Consider the following 20,223-nt stretch of genomic DNA (forward strand, 5'->3'; position numbering starts at 1 on the left):
TGCAGGCCAATTCCAACTTAGGATGAACAGAAAAAGTCAGTGGACACGTGCCAAAAAAACTCTTACAGTGATAAACTAAATGTTTTTTTTTTCTTTTTTTTGAAAAAATTAAAATGCACACCACACTTTTCAGATTTTATATATGTAAAAACTATGCATTGCCTTGCTTATTCATCACAAAATCCCCAGAGATGCATATTGTAGTTTGAGATGATGTGATAAAATGTTGCAAATCAAATTAGACTTTTACAGAAAATCTAAGTTTAATTTCCATCCATATTGTTTGGAAATGCTGAGTACTAAACTTTCATTCTGTTATTTCAAAAAAATATTAAATAGTTCAGCTTTAAATTATAAACATGAACTCATTCATGGTTTGCTGGATGATTTATTAAACTATTTATCCACAGCAGACCTGCTGAAAGCCACAAGAAACAAACTCCTCCCATGATTGCAATCATATTTTTATTCCAGAACAGATGAAAGAAATCTTCACATTTGCGTCAGGATGAATGGACCTCCTTCACTTTATCTGCAGCATATTTCCTGATTAAACAGCCGCTCAGGTTCAGGTAAGTTCAGTTTCTGACTGGGCTCTCGCGCTGCTAGAAGCATCTCTGCAGCTTGTTCACCGATAAACCGCAGCTTTATTTAGATCTGCTTGTTCTTTAGACGAATGATGCAGGAACTGAAAACCCACCTAACCCCGACGCTGAATTACCGTCATTTCCTTTATTCGGCTGTTTAAATAACTCTTATTTACAGTCAGCTTTAGCTGCTTTAAGAGAACCAGAATCACCGAGTTATCACTTCCTCTACTGCTGTCTGAACGCTTCACACCCAAAGTATCATTATATACAAACAACCGCATGAATACATCAGCTGTACTAAGTGCATGTAGCTTCTGCTTAAGTTTATGGTTTATAAAATACAAAATGAAGTCTTCAAGAAGGCCAGAGGATGCACACGGATGTCAGAACGAGGCGGTTCCAGCTGATGCACAAACTTAACATTTCACCGTCTGCTTGGATGAAACGAATCCGATTCAACCGAGAAGTGTAAATAAAACAAAAAATAGCAAATATTTTTTTTTTTACAATATTCCACACAATAAACAAGTGAGCATAAAACAAATAAACACATGATTTTAAAAAAGCAACAGATATGGCTTCATGTTTTGGATTTAGAGAAAGTTTCCCTGCATAAACACAAAATACTACCAAGTGTTTTTAGTCTAGTTTCTAATGCAAGTATCTTACAAATAACTTCTTAAGATGTAAAAGTTTTATTTTAAATCAATTTAGAATATTTATTTAAAAACTTCTGGTTCCTCTGGCAGATTATTTTACATACAAGTTCAATGGAACTAGTACTTTTTTTTTTATTAATAGTGAATTATTTACTTGAACGCTTGCTCAAAAGCTACTTGTCGGTTGTATTTAAAGTATACTAAGATACTCACACTGGTAATTACACCAAAAGTACTTTGTAATATTTTGTGTTTTTGCAGTGTTTGACTTCAGATGCTAGCTTCTGCAAACTGCAACTAAAAAGTTTTTTTTTTTCATCAGTCGATATGTTTTTCTTGGTCAAAAACCACCAACTTTGGCAAACTAAAAAATAAATATGAGAAGTCATTCCTTTAGAAGACAAACCACTGCGTTTTTGGATTTCATGTCTGTAGCTCAAGTATTTCAGTACGACAAACGGCTCCGTCTGGATTCTTCGTCGTCGTCGAATAAATAACTGCGTTTATATTTAAAAACATAAAGCTGATTCTCTGCTTTTGCCTGCACAACAACAACAAAGCGAGACAAAGCGGTCCGACAGGCACCAAACGACATCAGGAGACGGACCAACGAGGCGGAGAATGTCAGAAGGTCAAAGGGCGTCTACTTGGGAGGCAGCGGGTTCTCCTGGGTCGTCGGGGTCGGCGTCTCTTTGTAGAAGTTGTCGATCTGCTCTCTGTACATCTTCAGCACCACGGGTCGCTTCAGCTTCATGGTCGGACCTGTTGGACGAGCGAAGGTCAGCGGTTAGGACGGTTACCCAGAATGCAACAGCTGCAGGGCGATTCTTTGAGCTTTACCCAAACGGGTTTGGCTCAGTTGTTAAATCGCAAACCTGCTACTTGAATTCCTGTTAGTCAAAGAGGAGAAAACTGAAGGACACGTTGCAGTTTGTCTTACAGCCACTGATTTAAAGAGTTTTTCTATCATTTCACTGCAAAAACACCAAATCTGACCAAGTATTAATGGTCTAGTTTTAGTACAAATATCTTAGGACACTTGAAATAAGACAAAATTAACTTACAAGTGGCTTTTCAGCAAGACATAGGAGCTTATTTTAAGTAAATAATTTCTTAATATTGATTAAATAAATACTAGTTTCCCTGGGAGATTACAATGTTAAGTAATTATTGACTTAAAACAACCTCCTATATGTTGCTAAAGAGTTGCCTGTGAGTTAGTTTTAGTTTATTTTAAGTAATGTAAGATATTTGAACTAGAAACTAGAGCAAACAAAAATGTTTTTTGCAGCGTATTCTACCTGAATAATGTCTTATTTTGATTTCATCAGGGCTCCTAATCCTGCTGCATTTCATAGGAGCTCTTATGTTGTATGAAAAAAATACAGTAAGATTGGATTCAATAAAAAAACTAAGTACAAAATTTCTACTTTTGCCTGAATTAAAAATGACTTCTACTACTGATGCACTGATTGGTCTGCAATAAATCTAAATTGGCTAATTTTCCTTGATTGGTTCTAACTGATCTGATCCGAAGAAAGCATGAGACTCGTCGTTCTGACTGACCCAGCTCTCCTCCGCCGACTGAGAAGTCCCGCTCCAGAACGATCCACTTCTGGATGCGCTGCGCGTTGGAGGTGGCGTTCTCGTTCACCCGGTTGATCCCCTCCTGGATGGCGGCGTGGACGGCCCGGTCCCGGCCGCCCGCGATGTCGGAGACGCGCGTGGCTTTGCTGCCCAGCTTCCTGCAGAGCTCCACGGCTTCGGGCGTCAGCTCGTCCTCGGGGTCGCCCGTCTCGACGTTCACTTGGCACTGCAGCGCAGCAAACACAAAACGAATTCGGCTTTAAACAGCTCAGACTTTCACAGCTTTGAAATGAGACAAAATGATTCACCCAAGATGGCTTTCAATAAATCAAGAACTTTGTTTCTGATAGGAAATGTGCAGCACAGCTCATCAGTTTCTATTTACATTTTGTTAAAAAACTGGCATTTTAACAAAGCCTTTCAATAACAAAATCTTTACTTGCGTTATAGAAGTGAAACCTTCTAAATTTATGAAAATTTGTCTTTGAGGTTGTCGTCATCACCCTAATCTTTAGCTGCCTTCTCAGATTAAAGTCGAGAATCTCGCTGGTGAATTAAGATTGTTTTGTTTTGTATCTAGACTCACCATTAAGAAGAAGAATAAATATTCATTAATATGACCTGTCTTTGTATATATTGTAGGAGCCATTTGTCTTTTCTTCCGTTTATTGCCACCAGGGGGAGTATTTCATTTTCAGTTCTGAGTATTAAGGTCAAGCCTGATTCTGCTTGGTTTTGATTCATGTCAGATTTATGTGGCTCTAAATGGAAAAGGCAAGACAATGGACATTGTATTGGTAATAAATGACTATTATAAGTCAAAGTGAAGATCAGCAGTACAAATCTTAATTGAGGGTTACCAATGGGTACCTGGAACAACAACCAGTAGCCTAAAATACCATATATATATATATATATATATATATATATATATATATATATATATATATATATATATATAAAACAAACTACATGCTGTGGGACATCAGCTGTGAACTTTTTAATCTACTTATATTTTAATTGCCTAATTCCCACATGAAGGTCTTTGGATGTTTTCATTTTTCTTGGAATATTTTAAAACTATGTGTTTTACCCTATTTAAACCTTTCTAAATGGAATAAATCCAACTTTAATCCACTTCTATCTTTAGATTTTTCCATTACAAACATTATTTTGCTATTGTGTTGTTTCCATTAAATGAGTAATTAATTACAGCCACGTTGGAATATGTTTCTTCACGCGATAAGTCATTAAAAATATGCTGCCGTCATCCTTCGACCACTTCCTGTTGTCTTCTTCGTCTTTTCCGGCAGTAGTAACATCCGGTTGTTGATCATGAGACTTGTGTGATGCGAATAAAGCGTTTTCTTTACAGTTTTGCGAAATTCAGTCAAAAAACCACCTTATGCTAGCGTGAAAACTCTTTTTGCCATTTGCATTAAGTGAATTGAAAATAATTAAATGATCAGTGCATTAACTGATTAACATTGTAAAGGCGTTCAGTGGTAGGATCTTGGTGTAAAGTAGGGGTGGCTGATGTAGATTTATTTGTAATCGGGCTAAAGTTATTCCTGATACATTTTTCCTATGATGAAGAATGTTAAGTACAACACAAAGTATTCATCTTTTCACTCACACCTGATCTCAGTGACATAAACGCACCGCCACATTTCAAATCCAAACTCAACACTCATCTGTTTAAAGTAGCATAAGATCAATGATTTCAACTACACTCTTATTTAAATCCCATTTTTAATTTATTTTTACTCTATATTTTAATATTGTCTGTTTTTATGTTCACATTTCTTGAGTGTCAAGAAACCCAAATCAGATTTTAAATGTATTAAACTTGACCAAATATAGCAAAATTAAAGTAAACCAAATCCTGTTCCAATTACTGAAAATAATTTGCTAAAACTAGATGTTTTTATTTTAATACAGCAAACGTGGATCATACTTTTTTAAGTTTTTAATCTAAAATAAATAACATTTTTTAAGCTTGATTTTACTTTTGACTCAACAATTTTGGCCCCTGTGACAAAAGGTTTGTACCAGTATCAACCTGCAGCCTGCAAACGTGATGATGTAGTTTTCTGAGGCAGCAGCAGGGGGCAGTGTTGGACGCTAAATGTAAAACGTTTGTGCGGTCTTTTTGTTTCTGCCATCAGTGACGACAATGAATCTTTCTCAGATTAGATAGAGAAGATAAAGCAGAGATTTTTACAACAATAATACAGCGATAACATTGTGTCTCCATATTATCTGAGTGACGTTGGTAAAAACAGATAAGTGTGATGGAGTTCCTCACCTTAATAGTGAGCAGCATGGTGAGAAACTTCCTCTTGTCTCCTATCAACATGGCGTTGCTTATCAGCGGCACAGCCTCCTTCACTGCGTCCTCGATGGGGATCGGAGGGATGTTTTCGCCTCCCGCTGTGATGATCATCTCTGCAGAAAAACATGCGGCTGGTTAAAAAACTAAGGTTTATGCTTGAGAGTATGGATCAGTTGCAGCGGGACGTCACATGCGCAAAATCCCACCGCTATTTCCCTGCTGGTAGGCAAAAAGCTGCTAGCTGATGACTATCATTGGTTTTTGTTGTCCATAATGCGTTAAATCTTAAATGTACGCCTGATGTGTTAAAGAGAAACTCAGTGCTTTGATACTAATTGTTAACACTGTGTTAACTAGATAAAGTTTAAATAAAATTTAAGTAAGAAAAGAAAATAGTGAGGTGGTAGTAGTTCATTTATGCTAGCTTACCTTTGACAACTGTACCATGTAGATGTGCTGTGTAATAAGGTGTGTTTAGGTTCAGTTATAAAAATAAACTAACTGAACCGAAACATGTAAGTTAGGACATGCTTTCCGCTTGTGCTTAAATTAGCTAATCAACCACCGCAGTGTTAGATTAGCAAATAGCAGCGGTAGCTAATCTACCACCCCGATCATTTTTTAATAATCCCAAAATAAACATCAAGCCTAAAAACAATCCTACCAATGGCTGGAGAAAGCTGGACTCAAGAACAGCACAGAGGCCCTCATCCTGGCCGCCCAGGAACAGGCCCTAAACACCAGAGCAATAGAGGCTCAGATCTACCACACCAGACAAGACCCAAGGTGTAGGTTGTGCAAGGAGGCCTCTGAGACAGTCCAGCACATAACAGCAGGGTGCAAGATGCTGGCAGGGAAAGCGTACATGGAACGACATAACCAAGTGGCGGGCATAGTGTACAGGAACATCTGTGCAGAATATGGACTGGAAGCCCCGAGGTCAAAGTGGGGAACACCCCCAAAGGTGGTGGAGAATGACCGAGCTAAGATCCTGTGGGACTTCCACATCCAGACAGACAAGATGGTAATGGCGAACCAACCGGACATTGTGGTGGTGGATAAAGAACAGAGGAAAGCCGTTGTGGTGGATGTAGCAATACCAAGTGACCACAACATCAGGAAAAAGGAGAAACTGGAGAAATACCAGGGCCTCAGAGAGGAACTGGAGAAGGCCTGGAAGGTGAAGACCACAGTGGTGCCTGTGGTCATCGGGGCCCTCGGGGCAGTCACCCCCAAACTGGAGCAGTGGCTCAAACAGATCCCAGGAACAACATCAGACATCTCAGTCCAGAAATGTGCAGTTCTACGCACAGCCAAGATACTGGAGGAGAACCTGAAGCTCCCAGACCTCTGGTAGAGGACCCGAGCTCAGAGGATGAAAGAGAGAGAGAGACCACCCGCGGAGGGTGAGAAGGGAATTTTATATATATATATATATAAACATGTATCAATATATATTATTCAGTATTAATCATTAATTATTTGTTTGTATGGTTATATAAATATGTATTGATATTACTAAATAATTTATTAAATAAATTATGAACGGCTGTGTGCTTTGTAAAATGCTCATCATACATCAATATCAGAATATCCCATTCCTATTCTATTGTTATAGCCACTAAGCATATTTAAATATGCTGAACTATGTATTAAAAATGTTACTCCTTTGTTTTATTTGTATTACATGTCCACCCACTAGGGGCACTGTTATGCCAGGAGCATATGTTAAGGGTTTGTGTTCTTCTTCGGGGCTCTCTGTCTGGTTGTTCGGGAGATGCACATGGCGGAATAAAGTTGAATAAAGAAACGAGTTATTTTTACTGACTAACATTGGTAGCAGAGGATGGTTAGTAACTACAGAGTTCCGCCAACGTTTGAGGAAGGAAAGCCTTACGAAAGCTGGAAGAATGAAGTCAACATTTGGACGAGAGTTACAGATTTGGAGTCGAAAAAGCAAGCGCTGGCTGTCGCCCTGGCCCTGTCTGGAAGAGCGCGGGACACGGCGATGGAAATTCCGGTAGATGATCTAAATAAAGACACTGGAATGACAACGTTGTTCGCTAAACTAGATGACTTGTTCTTAAAAGAGGAAAAGGACAGGATCTATGAAGCATACTCGGATTTTGACCGGATCATAAAAGAAGTTAACATGTCGATGGCGGACTATATTATTGATTTCGAGCAGCGTTACTCGCGGATGAAGAAATACAACATGGAGCTGCCTGACCCAGTTTTGGCTTTTAAGCTTTTGGACACCGCGTGTTTGGATATAACGGACAGACAGTTGGCTTTAACGGCATGCTCAGATGTAACATTTGCTTCAATGAAGTCCGCTTTGAAGAGAATATTTGGCGAAAAAAGAGGTGCGGCAGCAGAGGGCATTAGCCAGGAGTCCGTGTTTGCAGCGGAGCAACGGCGGCAAAAAGGCAAGTTCTGGCGGCAGAGTCCCCATCAGAAAACTTCACAGCTCAACACTCCGCAGCCCGGTACAAACCCGCTGGATAAGTACGGACGACGGTCAAAATGTGCAGTGTGCCAAAGTACTTTTCACTGGGTTAAAAACTGTCCGCACAAAGCTGATAGTGTTAAAATTGCTGATGATACAAAAGACGTGGAAGAGTGCAACTTAACTCTGTACACCAAAGAATCACCAACAGATGCAGAAATATTCATGACAGAATGTTTTGGCTCAGCAATAATAGACACTGCTTGCACTAGGACAGTTTGTGGACAAGAGTGGCTGGACAACTATAGTACTGTGTTGCAAAAGAAAAGTGTGAAGACTATGAAAGAGACAGAAACACAAAGTCACAGGCCCTTCAAGTTTGGAGATGGAAAAATCGTCTACTCCATAAAAAAGGTAAAGATACCTGCTAAAATCGGCAACACAAAGTGTAATATAGAAACTGAAGTAGTACCTGCTAACATCCCACTGCTGCTGAGTAAGACCTCATTGAAAAGGGCAGGGACTGTTTTGGACATGGAAAGGGACAGTGCAGTGATGTTCAACCAGCCTGTCAAACTGGACTTTACTAGTTCAGGTCATTACTGTGTAAACATTGTGGACAGTGAAGATAGAAGTTTCATTCACTCTGATAAGCTATTGCAAGCTAATGAGGAAGAAATACTGACGACAACAGACAAGATGAACACAAGTGAAAAGATGAAAGTTCTGGAGAAACTTCATAAACAGTTTGGACACGCATCTGCTGACAAAATACAGAGACTTTTGACTAATTCTGGCAACAAGGACACAGAATGTGACAGCCTGCTGAAAAACATCGTGAACCAGTGTGAAGTGTGTCAAAAATATTGTAAGACCAAACCAAAACCTGCTGTCGGCTTACCATTGGCATCTACATACAATGAAACTGTTGCTGTAGATCTGCACGAACTTGAACCTGGGGTTTGGTACCTACACATTATTGACCAGTTTACCCGTTTCAGTGCTGGTAGTGTCTTAACCACCAAGAGGTCTTCTGAAATAGTCAGACGTTTTATCCATGATTGGATCAGTGTGCATGGCCCACCACAAAAGTTGTTCAGTGACAATGGTGGTGAGTTCAATAACGAGGAAGTGAGAGACATGGCCGAGAACTTTAATATTGAAGTCAAGACAACACCTGCTTACAGTCCATGGAGCAATGGACTGTTGGAGCGCCACAATCAAACTCTGACAGAGATCCTGCTGAAAGTCAAAGCAAGTACTGGATGTGACTGGAGCACTGCCATGGACTGGGCCCTGATGGCAAAGAACTCTATGCAAAGTGTCCATGGATACAGCCCACATCAGCTGGTGTTCGGGCAGAATCCTAACCTGCCTTCTGTATTAATAGACAAAGCTCCAGCTCTAGAGGGCACCACCAAGAGTGAATGGGTTGCCAAGCACATTTCAGCCTTGCATGCTGCAAGAAAAGCTTTTACAGAAGCAGAATGTTCAGAAAGGATACGGAGAGCACTAAAGAAACAGATGCGGCCCATAGACGAGCGATATGAAACTGGAGACAAAGTCTTTTACAAAAGAGTGGATTGTCCAGAATGGAAAGGACCAGGAGTGGTGATTGGTCAAGATGGTGCAGTCGTTTTTGTTAGACACGGAGGCACCTGTGTCAGAGTCCATCAACTCAGATTGAGGAAAGTTACTCACGAGAATGAAGAACCTCAGATTACCTGCGATGAGAAAAACAATCGAGGACAACACACAGTGGACATCATTGAAGAGAATGTAGAAGGAGACACTATTGCAGTAAATCCTGAGAATCATCATTTGCCTGCTCCTGAAAATGCAGAGGCTGAGAGACCGCACTCTGGGAACACCATCATAAAGACAGGTCAAATTGTGACATTCAGAAATGCAGAGGGTGTCTCACAAAAAGCCAAAGTGTTGGGACGTGCAGGCAAAGCAACTGGGAAATACAAGAACTGGTTTAACTTGGAGCTGCTTGAGCCAGCAGAAGTGGCTGGCAACAGTGAGTCAGCTGACCTGTCACAGTTGGAGGATCTTCACATCCAGGCAGATGCTGAGGATACAGATATGCACGAGGATGTTTTTGTGAGTAAGGACATATCGTTTGATGAAGCAAAGGAAAATGAAATAAAAAGCTGGAAACAGAACCAAGTGTTTGAGGAAATTGAGGACAAAGGACAAAAGTGTGTCTCCACTCGTTGGGTGTGCACTCTGAAAGAGACTGAAAATGGAATAATACCAAAAGCAAGACTTGTTGCACGAGGATTTGAGGAGCTACAAGTTTCTGACCTACAAAAGGACTCTCCAACCTGTGCCTCAGAGTCACTGAGACTCTTGGTGGCAGTTGTATGTCAAAAACAATGGGAACTTCACTCTATGGACATTAAATCTGCCTTTTTACAAGGAATGCAACTGTCCAGAGACATTTTCATCAAACCTCCTCGAGAGGCCAATAGCACAGGTGTGCTTTGGAAACTGGGAAAATGTGTGTATGGTTTAGCTGATGCTTCACTGTATTGGTATAACAGAGTAAAAAGCATCATGATTGAAGCAGGAGGCATCATGTCTAAGGTTGACCCTGCAGTTTTCTATTGGCTGGATGAGCGCAAAAATGTAACTGGTGTACTTGCTTGTCATGTTGATGATTTTATATGGGGTGGATCACACATGTTTTCAGAGTCAGTCATGCCTCACCTGAGGTCAAAGTTTAATGTCGGTCGTGAAGCACACAATAGCTTTTCCTATGTGGGTGTAGATCTTGTTACTCAAGGTGAGAAGGTACAAATACACCAAGAAACATACATTCAGCACCTGCAGTCCATACACCTCTCACCCTCACGAGCAGCAGAGTCAGCTTCACCTCTCACTGAGAAGGAAACAGAGCAGCTCAGATCTAAGATAGGCCAACTTCTGTGGGTGGCAAGACAGAGCAGGCCTGATGTCATGTTTGATGCTAGTAATTTAGCATCCCGTCTCAAACATGCTACAGTACAGACCATTAATGAAGCAAACAGAGTTGTGTGTAAGCTCAAGGCCAAGTCAGTTGAATTGAATTTTCAACACCTTGGGGATGACAGTAACTTAAAGATGGTTACATTCACTGATGCATCTTTTGGAAATCTTTCAGATGGAGGTACTCAAGGTGGGCACTTCATTGTTTTGATGGGTGACAACGGGCGGTTCTCTCCTATTGCATGGCAGTCAAAGAGAATTAAGAGAATTGTCAGAAGCACACTGGCAGGTGAAACACTCGCCATGTCTGAGGGGATTGATAATGCCATTTTTCTTTCCACACTCTTTTCTGAACTCAGTGCTGGTAGTACTGCTTGTCCTCCACCTATAATCTGTGTGACTGATAATTTCTCTCTTGTTGATGCACTTAAGTCAACTAAGTTTGTTGCAGAGAAAAGGTTACGCCTGGAAATCAGTTCAATTAAAGAACTGATGCAAACTAAGAAAGTTCATCAAGTGTTGTGGTCTCAAACAAAAGACCAACTTGCAGACTGTTTAACAAAGAAGGGAGCATCCGCAACCTCACTCCTTAGGGCTCTTTATGAAGGACTTTGGATTCTTCAATAAACTCAGTCATAAGATGTTTCACATTCTGTTACGTTGAGACTGTTCTGACAAAATCCTTAATGGCTGCGCTTTCTCATAAGCCCTGTTTTTGTTTGTTGTTTTTTTTGTTGTTTTTTTTTAAGAAAAGTGGGAGATTGTTACTCCTTTGTTTTATTTGTATTACATGTCCACCCACTAGGGGCACTGTTATGCCAGGAGCATATGTTAAGGGTTTGTGTTCTTCTTCGGGGCTCTCTGTCTGGTTGTTCGGGAGATGCACATGGCGGAATAAAGTTGAATAAAGAAACGAGTTATTTTTACTGACTAACAAAAAACACTCAAAAAATACAATTGTTTATAAATGTAGCTTTGATAGACGTTTGAATTTTTTGAGTTTCCAGTAACAAAAAAGTGTGTTATGATCGATTAAATGCGCTGATACGTCATTGTGCTGCTAAACACACAACGCTGAGTGGAGTGGTGTACCGCTCCAAGATGGCCGCCCTAAATCTCGTCAGCAACAATAGGCGAGAGGGGTCCATGAGGCGTCTATCCTTATGTCTATGATGTAAACAGTAACATGCAGGGGGTCATGAAATTCTCCTGGGGAATTGGAGGAATACCTTTGATACGACCGGTGATGAAGAGGAACCCGTTCTCGTCGTGTTTTCCCAGGTCGCCCGAGTGCAGCCAGCCGTCTTCGTCGATGGCTTCCTGCGTCTTGTCGGGCATGTCGAGGTAACCCATGAAGACATGGCGGCCCCAGAAGCAGATCTCACCGTTTCCCTCATCGTCGGGGTTGTGCAGCCTTGTTTTACATCCTGAAATCTCTTTACCACAACTACAGGACAAAAAACGTGAGTTAATCTCTTTTAATTTACCAATAATGATAAAAAAAAGTGAGTGACAAGTTTAGGGCTGAAACGATTCCTCGAATGATTCGAGTACCTCGATTACTAAAATTCCTCGAGGAAAATTTACCTGCCTCGAAGCTTCGTTAATTTATGTTTTATTAGTTAGCGCACCGTGTTCCGGTCGGGACTTCATTTGCGTTGCGCGGAGCTCTCACTTCCGCCTCTGAGTTGTTGACAAAAGCTAAGTCTCAGCGGCATAAAGTCCAATCTTCAAGATTGGCCCGTGGGGATTTTATTGATTGATGATAATGCCCGACTTTTTATCGTTTTTGGGGAACCAATAAGCATCCTTAAAATGACTGGGGGAATGCCTGGAGTACGGCAGCATTTCTCCTCCGGGGCTGCTGGTTGAAAGCGAACGGCGGGAAGAGCGCTGAGGTGAGCGGATAGCCTGAACAGGGCGGGCGGCTGAGTAGCTGATGCTTACCGTGTAAATGTAGCTTTACCGACGAACCGCACAATAAATTTCATATCCCGGTCTGAAGAAACGGGTGGCGGAGCGCATCGTACATGGCTGGTAGATGAGTTTCTGAGTGTGACCAGTGAAGGTGTCGTAAATATCCCGTATTGCTTCCCCCCGTGTTCGTCCCCCGGTCTAACGGTTCGTCAGTCCGCTGGTCTATTTCCTCCCCTCCACCCCATCTTACGTTCGTTCATTCGCCCTCTCCTCCCACTCCAGGCGGCATTTCCCGTATTTTCAAACCCAAAGCGTGACAGGTTAGGTGGCAAGGTGAGTTTAATTAATCTATTAAACTCACTGAAGATGAATACATAAACTAAAAGCTGGATTGTAGACATTTTTTATAAGCATATTTGTGAGCCTGCCTCTTTGTTATTAAATTCAATATAATTTCAGATTTTTCTATAACTTTTCTTCTGGTTAACTTAGAAAGTGAGCTATTATTGTTACAGGTTAGTTTTCTAAACTACAAAAAAGCAACTGTTAGGGATGCTCAAATATGAAAAATTGGACTGATATTGATATCTGATAGTAACACCAGTATTATGCCAGATTTACCAATATTTCATTTTATAATTTTTTTTATCCGATTACTCGATTAATCGTAAGAATAATCGATAGATTACTCGATTACTAAAATATTCGTTTACAACAGCCCTAGACAAGTTCATGAAACACAGAAAAGCTAGCTAGCTAGCTAGCAATGATATATTTACAGCTAGTTAGCAGTAGCCTAAACGCTTCGGGTCACAGAACAAAATGAAGATGTTTGCATGCAACTCAAACTTTTGTCTGACAGCAAAGCCCTTTAGCAAAACAATACCCATAGTAGACTAAAACAATTCTGCATTCAAGGCCAACTTAAATTGTTTTTTATGACTTTAGGACATTAATTTTAGATACATTAGTTTTTTCTCTAAGTCTTTGACCTCTTCTCTGTATCTGCAGATGCAAACAAATGGATTTGTATCTATTTGCATCTGTACATATTAGCGCTATCTGCTTTGTGAATCTAGTGATATAATGATATAAATTTTACCTGGTGAGTTTGAAGGCCTCAGGTGTGGAGATGGTGTGGGGTCCGGTGCTCTCGCTCATGCCGTAAAGCTCATAGAGAGGAATATTTAGGCTGAGGAAGAACTCCAGGGTGTCTTTGGTGATTGGGGCGGCGCCTGTGAAGCATTTGGTGCAGCGGTCCAGGCCGAGAGCCTTGCGTACTTTCTTAAACACGAGCTTTTTGGCAACCTGATAGCTGAACGGGGTGCGGGCAGCTGCTACGCTTCTGGGAAAACAAAAAAAAATATGGAGAAGTGAAAGGTCAACTCAATGTTAACGCCACAAAATGTAACGTAGGAAAAAAAAGCTTTAATTTCCTCAAATTTAACATTTAACCGAAACAAATTCTCTGAATGATTTTAATGTTGTTAAATAAGACTTACTGATTCATTTTGGTCAGATTGGTCTGCAGACCAACATCTTTGGCCCAGGCAGCCACTTTCCTCTGCACAGTTGATGATTTCGCTCCGACGGATTTCATTTTCTCCTGCATCTTTTCCCAGACACGCGGGACGCCCATGAAGGCCGTCGGATGTGCTTCCTTCATGGTGTTCACCAGAGATCCCTGAGAAAACGCAACAAAATATTTATTTACTTGGTTTCCATGGAGAACCCTTTAACTAAGCCAAACAAAGCACACAGACAGTCATGTAGCCCTCTGGTTATCTGTGTCCGGTTGATCATCAACTCTTCCTAACATGACACGCTTTAATTGTACCAATAAACGTATTTAGGGTTTACATTAAATGGAACTGGTTTCAAAATAAGAGCCGTTGTTGAGAGGAAGCATATTGAGGTTTTATACTGTTAAAAAAGAGAACTTTTTAAAACTAGGTGATTCATACGACTTGTTCTTCCTGTTTTAAAACATCCAGCATCTGAACGACAAACTGGAAAACATTCAAAATGTTCTCAAACTTAAAGATTATGTTAATATTTTTTTTATTTTATGAGATTAAATTTAAATCATTACATTTGGGTTACAGCTGCAATTTGTAACTTTAATTACAAATATATTTTGCATATCTGTTGAAACGGTCAAGTTACTTGTTTTGTCTTATTTTAAATGTATTAAGATATTTGTACTAAAAACTAGACAAAATAACTTGCTATGATTTTGTGCTTTTGCAGTGCTCTTAGATCATGGTTCAAGAAAGGATCTTCTTAAACTGGATCCAGTTTAGATAAAGTTATAACAGATTATAACAGTTGGATCAGATGATTTTTACCTGATGTGATTTTGTATTGAATTGTCCTCAGTCTAGTTTGGGTTTTTCAGCTTTTATGATTAGTAGAACAGCAAGATAATTTTATACGCAAATATTTAGAATTTAACAAAAACTAAGGAAAAAAGGAAAAAAAAATTCAATTTTGGAAAATTCTAGACATTGGAAATGTAAAATCTATTGATGCAAAGGCTAGTTAGCATCGCCAACGAAGATGGCAGATAAACTGCCATTAGCACATTTAGACATGGTGACAATTTTAACAAATATGTAAAAAAAACATATATTTTGTAAAGTTAAATACTGCAGCTATAACTTTGTAGAACTATAAACGTAATCTGACATTTTGACTCCAATCATCTGAACTTTACGACTTTTGAGACGAAAGGTGAAACTGGTTTTTCTGACTGACCTAAAGCAGGAAAGGTTTCGTCTGATTTAAGGTCAGGCTGTGAGAAAACGCTGGCAGCTCCTCTCACCTTCAGGGCGTCCGGCTGAGCGAAGTAGGTCAGCCCTCCGACCTTCATGCTGATCCAGATGTCGACCATCTGAGCCGCGATGTGGCTCAGCGGCAGGTAGCTGATCACCCTCTCCTGGAACTGAAGGCCGTCCTTCAGCTCGACGTGTAAACCCGTTGCAGCTGCTGTCCAAGTTATCTGAGGGGAAAGACAAGAAAACATGGAGTAGATGTCGTACACCTCTGGGGAAGCATGAACACCCAACTATGATTGTTTTAAATTTATATTTACCTTCAAAAATCATTTCTTAGTAAACAACTGACCTACAGAGTCCCTGTAAATTTTACTTTTGCAATCTTTGAAACTGAAAATTTTAGATTTTTTTCTTTAGTTTTTATTACATTCCAAATATTTAAGTGCAAAATCTGACTATCTTGCTGTTGTACTAACTCAAACCTCACGGAGGATAATTCAGTACAAAATCAGATCAGGTAAAAATCATCTGATCTATAACAACTTCTAGTTTGTGAGTTTTAGTGCTTTGTTTGCCATCAAAACTGGATCCAGTTTAAAAAATTAGATCCATTTTTTAACCATGAAACTGCAAAAACACAAAATCTTAAGTTATTTTGCATCTAGTTTTTAGAGCAAATATCTTGGTACACTTGAAATTAGACAAAACTAACTTACAAGTAACTTTTTAGCAACATTTTCTAGTCAATAATTAATTAATAATGATGAAGTACTGGTGTTTATTTCACTTATAACATTTTCTCATGTTAAAAGTGAAATAATCTGCCAGTGGAACTGGAACTTTTCCATCATTATTAATGAATTATTGTATTAAAACAAACCTCTGCATCTTTCTGAAAAGCTACTTGCAAGTTTTGATTTATTTCAAGCATAATAAGACAAAATAGTTGGTAAGATTTTGTGTTTTTGCAGTGCAGGAGCCTCAAACAAGCAGACAAATATGTATTTCTGTAATTTTTTTTAGTTTTATTTTAGGGCAGTAACTCAAAATTCATAGCAAAGACACCAAGTATGCCCATTAAAATAAAATACACTTTATTTTATTTTTTTTAATTTTAAGAACACAATCGGTTTGTAAAATTGAGAAATTTTGATTCAGTATTTTTTCCGGCTGCTCAGGAATTAGAACACGAAACTGGGCTAAAAGCCTCTGAATAATCAATAATGAAACCTAAGAAGCACTGTAAGAATACCTGTTAATTTTCACTATTAGCAAAACAGCTTTAGATCCTAATTCCTCAGATTTGATTCTTTCCTCCTGAACTTTTGTGGCAGAGTTTAAAACAGTCATGCATCCCTGTCTGAGTTTCATCAGAGCGTCACAAGATCAACCTGAGGGGTGCAGAGATAATCAGCAGGCGAGGACAGAGATGAAACATCCCTTTGTTTCTTTTAGACCTTCTGACTTATAGTTTGAGTATTTTTTTGTATTTTAAATGGTTATAACCAAACCATGCAGAAAGTTTAGGTAGTAAACTGCTGTAATCATCAGTCAGATTAAAAATGAGGGATTTGTGGCTGTTTTTTATATTTATATCTGAAACATTGTGCAGTGAAAACAAAACTTGAACTTGTTTAATATTTTATGAGATATTAACAAAATTTAGTGTATTTGATTGGGATTTTATGTGATAGACTAACACAAAGTAGAAGTGGAAGGAAAATTAGGTGTTTGAAAAATCTGAAAAGTGTGGCGTGCATTTCAGCCCCCGTGGATCTATGCTTTAACTGCAGATTATTTCACTAATAACCGGTACTTTTTCATCAATATTAATTAATATTTTTACTTAAAACAAGCTGAAAAGTTACTTGTAAGTTAGGTTTGTCTTATTTCAAGTGTGTTAAGATATTCGCAGTAGAAACTAGATCAAAATTCTTGGTAAGATTTTGTGTTGTTGCAGTGTAAAATGTGAGAACATTTCTATTTATATCTATTCTGTCACTTCAGATAGTCAGACCCTTCACATGTTGTGCTAATTCATAGATAGAGATCTCCCTGGAAAGCACCCACTACGAGGCACACAGAGTCACTGACGTCTGGCTCGAAGCATCATCACTCACATTGTCATGGCTCAGCATCACGCCCTTTGGCTGGCCCGTGGTTCCTGAGGTGTAGATGAGCGTGCAGCACTGGTTGGGCTTCTGGCTGGAGATGATTGCATCAAGAGGCCCGTCCGGATCGTTGCGGCCGAGCTCCATGAATTCTGCCCACTGTTGTGGAGGAAAACCAGTCAGACGGGCTTTTCCACGTTCGCTCTCTCTCTCTCTCTCTCTCTCTGTGTGTGTTTGTGCTTACCGAGTACAGGTTGGGCCTCTTCTCCTTTAGTGCATCTTTGTACTGGATAATTGCTTTCAAGTGAGGCAGCTTGTCTTCAATCTGGTGGCAGAAACAATACATTCCTGTGAGGACAACACCTTTTTTGTTTTTAACATTTTAGTTCACACTGCAACAACACAGAATCTCACCAAGAATTTTTGGTCTTGCTTCTGGTGCAAATATTTTAGTTCACTTGAAATAAAACAAAACTAACTTGCAATTGGCTTTCAGCAAGGATAGGAGCTTGTTAATAAAAAAGTGCTAGTTCCACTGGCAGACATTTCCCCCCACGTTATAAGTGAAATAATCAAGCACTTTTTCATCAATAAAAAGAAATTATTGACTTAAAACAAGCTCCTATGTCTTGCTAGAAAGCTACTTTAAATTTAGTTTTGTCTTGTGTTGAGTCTACTAAGATATTTGCTCTAGAAAATGGACCAAAAATACTTTTAAGGTAAGGTTTTGAATTTTTGCAGTGAAGCATCTGGTACTCTCTGAGCTTTTATTTTCTGTAAAATTCTGGCTAAACTCAAATTTTTGTGGCTGAAATCAAAACATATAATCTGTTGTGAGGTGAGCAAGTTTCCACCTTGAGTAATCTAATGAAGCAACAAAGAAAATGTTATTAGCTGAAACGTTATTAAATTTTAAAAATTGCTCTATTTGTACTAAAATATTTACTTGTTAATAGTTTTTGTTGGAGCGTTAATTAAAAAAAAAAAGGCTTCCGACGTCAGAAAAGCTGCATTCACACAGCAAGCAAATGCGACCAAAACCTGATTCTTTTTTTGCACATATGTGACTTTTTCTTGGCAATCTGAACCTCTCTATTCTGATATTTTCACCAAAATAAAAAACAAATCTACAAAAACAAACAAAAGTACAAATCTAAAGTGGTAAAAGCTGTGTTTTGATTCCTTTCTGGAACAGAAAATAAATCATATTTTCTTTTTTCTGTGATTTACACGGTCATTCTCGTCTCACCTGGAGAATTTTCTGCAGCTGTTTGTGGTTCTCCACCACAATAATGTTTGCTTTGGAGTTTTCTGCTACGTAGTGACAAGCCTCAGGAGAGTTGGTAGTGTAAATCCCCACAGCGAGCCCCCTGCAGGAGGAGAGGGAGTCAAAGTTAGCACAGCTCATCCTGACGGGTCAGTACAGAGAAAAACCTGCATGAAGGGAGCGAGGAGGCTGAGCTTCCAGCAGCACAAAAACGGCAAACAGTCAGAGCTACAGCAGCTGCATTTCTGTTGCAAATGTCTGAAAAACTTTGTCGATGTTCTGCGAATGTCGAAAAAACAACTGCGGCGTTTAAATTTGACAAAAATTAAATTATGCGTGAACAAGTTTCTTCACACGATAAGTAATTTAAAATAATACCGCGCCGTCACCCCCCTGCTACTTCCTATCATCGTCTTGTTCTTTAAGACAAGATGTGAATGGATTTTCATAAACTTGTTAAAATAAACAAGAGGGTAAATTTAATTAAAACCAGGTTTAGGGAAGAGACTGAAGGACGTAGAGAACCACAAAGTGCTGAAATGAAGAGTTAGTTCGGAAAATGTTGCATAAACTGTAGGACTCTAGAGAGAAAGATGTTAAAATAAGCAAACAAAGTCGGATTTCATTCTCTCCGTTCCAGGGTTAGTAAAAATTAGAACATTTTTTCATATCTACAAGGATCCAGAAGGAAGAACATCTAATCTTTATTTTTTAAGAGTGTGACGCTAATGACATGAAAGCTGAGATTTGGAACATGGCAGCTGGTCAGGTCACATTCCTGGACATCAGGCGTCAAATCCAGAACCTGCATTCTGTGAACCAGAAGGCGTCTTTTAACTGCATTTCATTCCGGCTCACAAGTGAACCCTGGTGAAGCTTTTATGAAGGTAGATTACTTATTTTAATGGAGCTTTAGGAAAAAAAATCCAGAACTAAATTCATTCAATATTCCCATTATTACATCACTAAATTGCAAACAAAGCATGAGATATCCCAGCAGATGTTTGGTGATGTTGCAGCTGCAGCTGTAACCGATGGCTTTGCTCCGTTTTTATTCTGCTGGATGGCTCTGGTTTCTCAGACGGAGCGGGTTTTAACCGGTTTCATAACATAGACAGTAAAATGTTCAAGTCTTTATCCGAAGTCCTGCAGCTAAAATCTGGGCTCAGTTACACTCCAGGGGGAGCAAATAGTTAAAAAATGTTTTATTTGATAAAAAAATTAAAAAAAATAACATCTACATATAAGAAAATAAGTCAAATGAGTGCTTTAGGAAAATGAGACTGAAATGAAAACGTTTCCGTTAGGTTTATTAGGGTTGAAACGATTACCGTATTTTCCGCACTATAAGACGCACCTAAAAACCTTCAATTTCCTCAAAAGCCGACAGTGCGCCTTATAATCCGGTGCGCCTTATATATGGACCAATATTGAGCCACAACAGGTCCAGCAACGGACCTTACCACAGGGGCCGCGTTTCATTGGCTAATGCCCATTTTAGGTCACAGTGCAGCTACCACGTGCGTGACCGTCTCACAAACACAAGCTACAGTAGTAA

General features: G+C 39.4%; 1 protein-coding gene across 1 annotated transcript; it reads right to left on the bottom strand.

Moving 5' to 3' along the window:
* Positions 1-448: 448 nt before the first annotated feature.
* acsbg2 (acyl-CoA synthetase bubblegum family member 2) lies at positions 449-18,821 on the bottom strand. Its single transcript, XM_088008012.1, has 10 exons — positions 18,648-18,821; positions 17,643-17,723; positions 17,408-17,557; positions 15,335-15,511; positions 14,013-14,194; positions 13,613-13,855; positions 11,823-12,040; positions 5,145-5,284; positions 2,816-3,062; positions 449-2,011 (listed from the first exon to the last, which is right to left on the bottom strand). Exons 1-10 carry the CDS (start codon positions 18,804-18,806, stop codon positions 1,893-1,895), a joined length of 1,716 nt encoding a protein of 571 aa, XP_087864138.1. The 5' UTR covers positions 18,807-18,821; the 3' UTR covers positions 449-1,892.
* Between the last annotated feature and the right edge of the window lie 1,402 nt (positions 18,822-20,223).

Source organism: Poecilia mexicana, unplaced genomic scaffold, assembly GCF_051168715.1.
Source record: "Poecilia mexicana isolate PSO_F unplaced genomic scaffold, ASM5116871v1 scaffold_8, whole genome shotgun sequence".
NCBI lineage: Eukaryota > Metazoa > Chordata > Actinopteri > Cyprinodontiformes > Poeciliidae > Poecilia > Poecilia mexicana.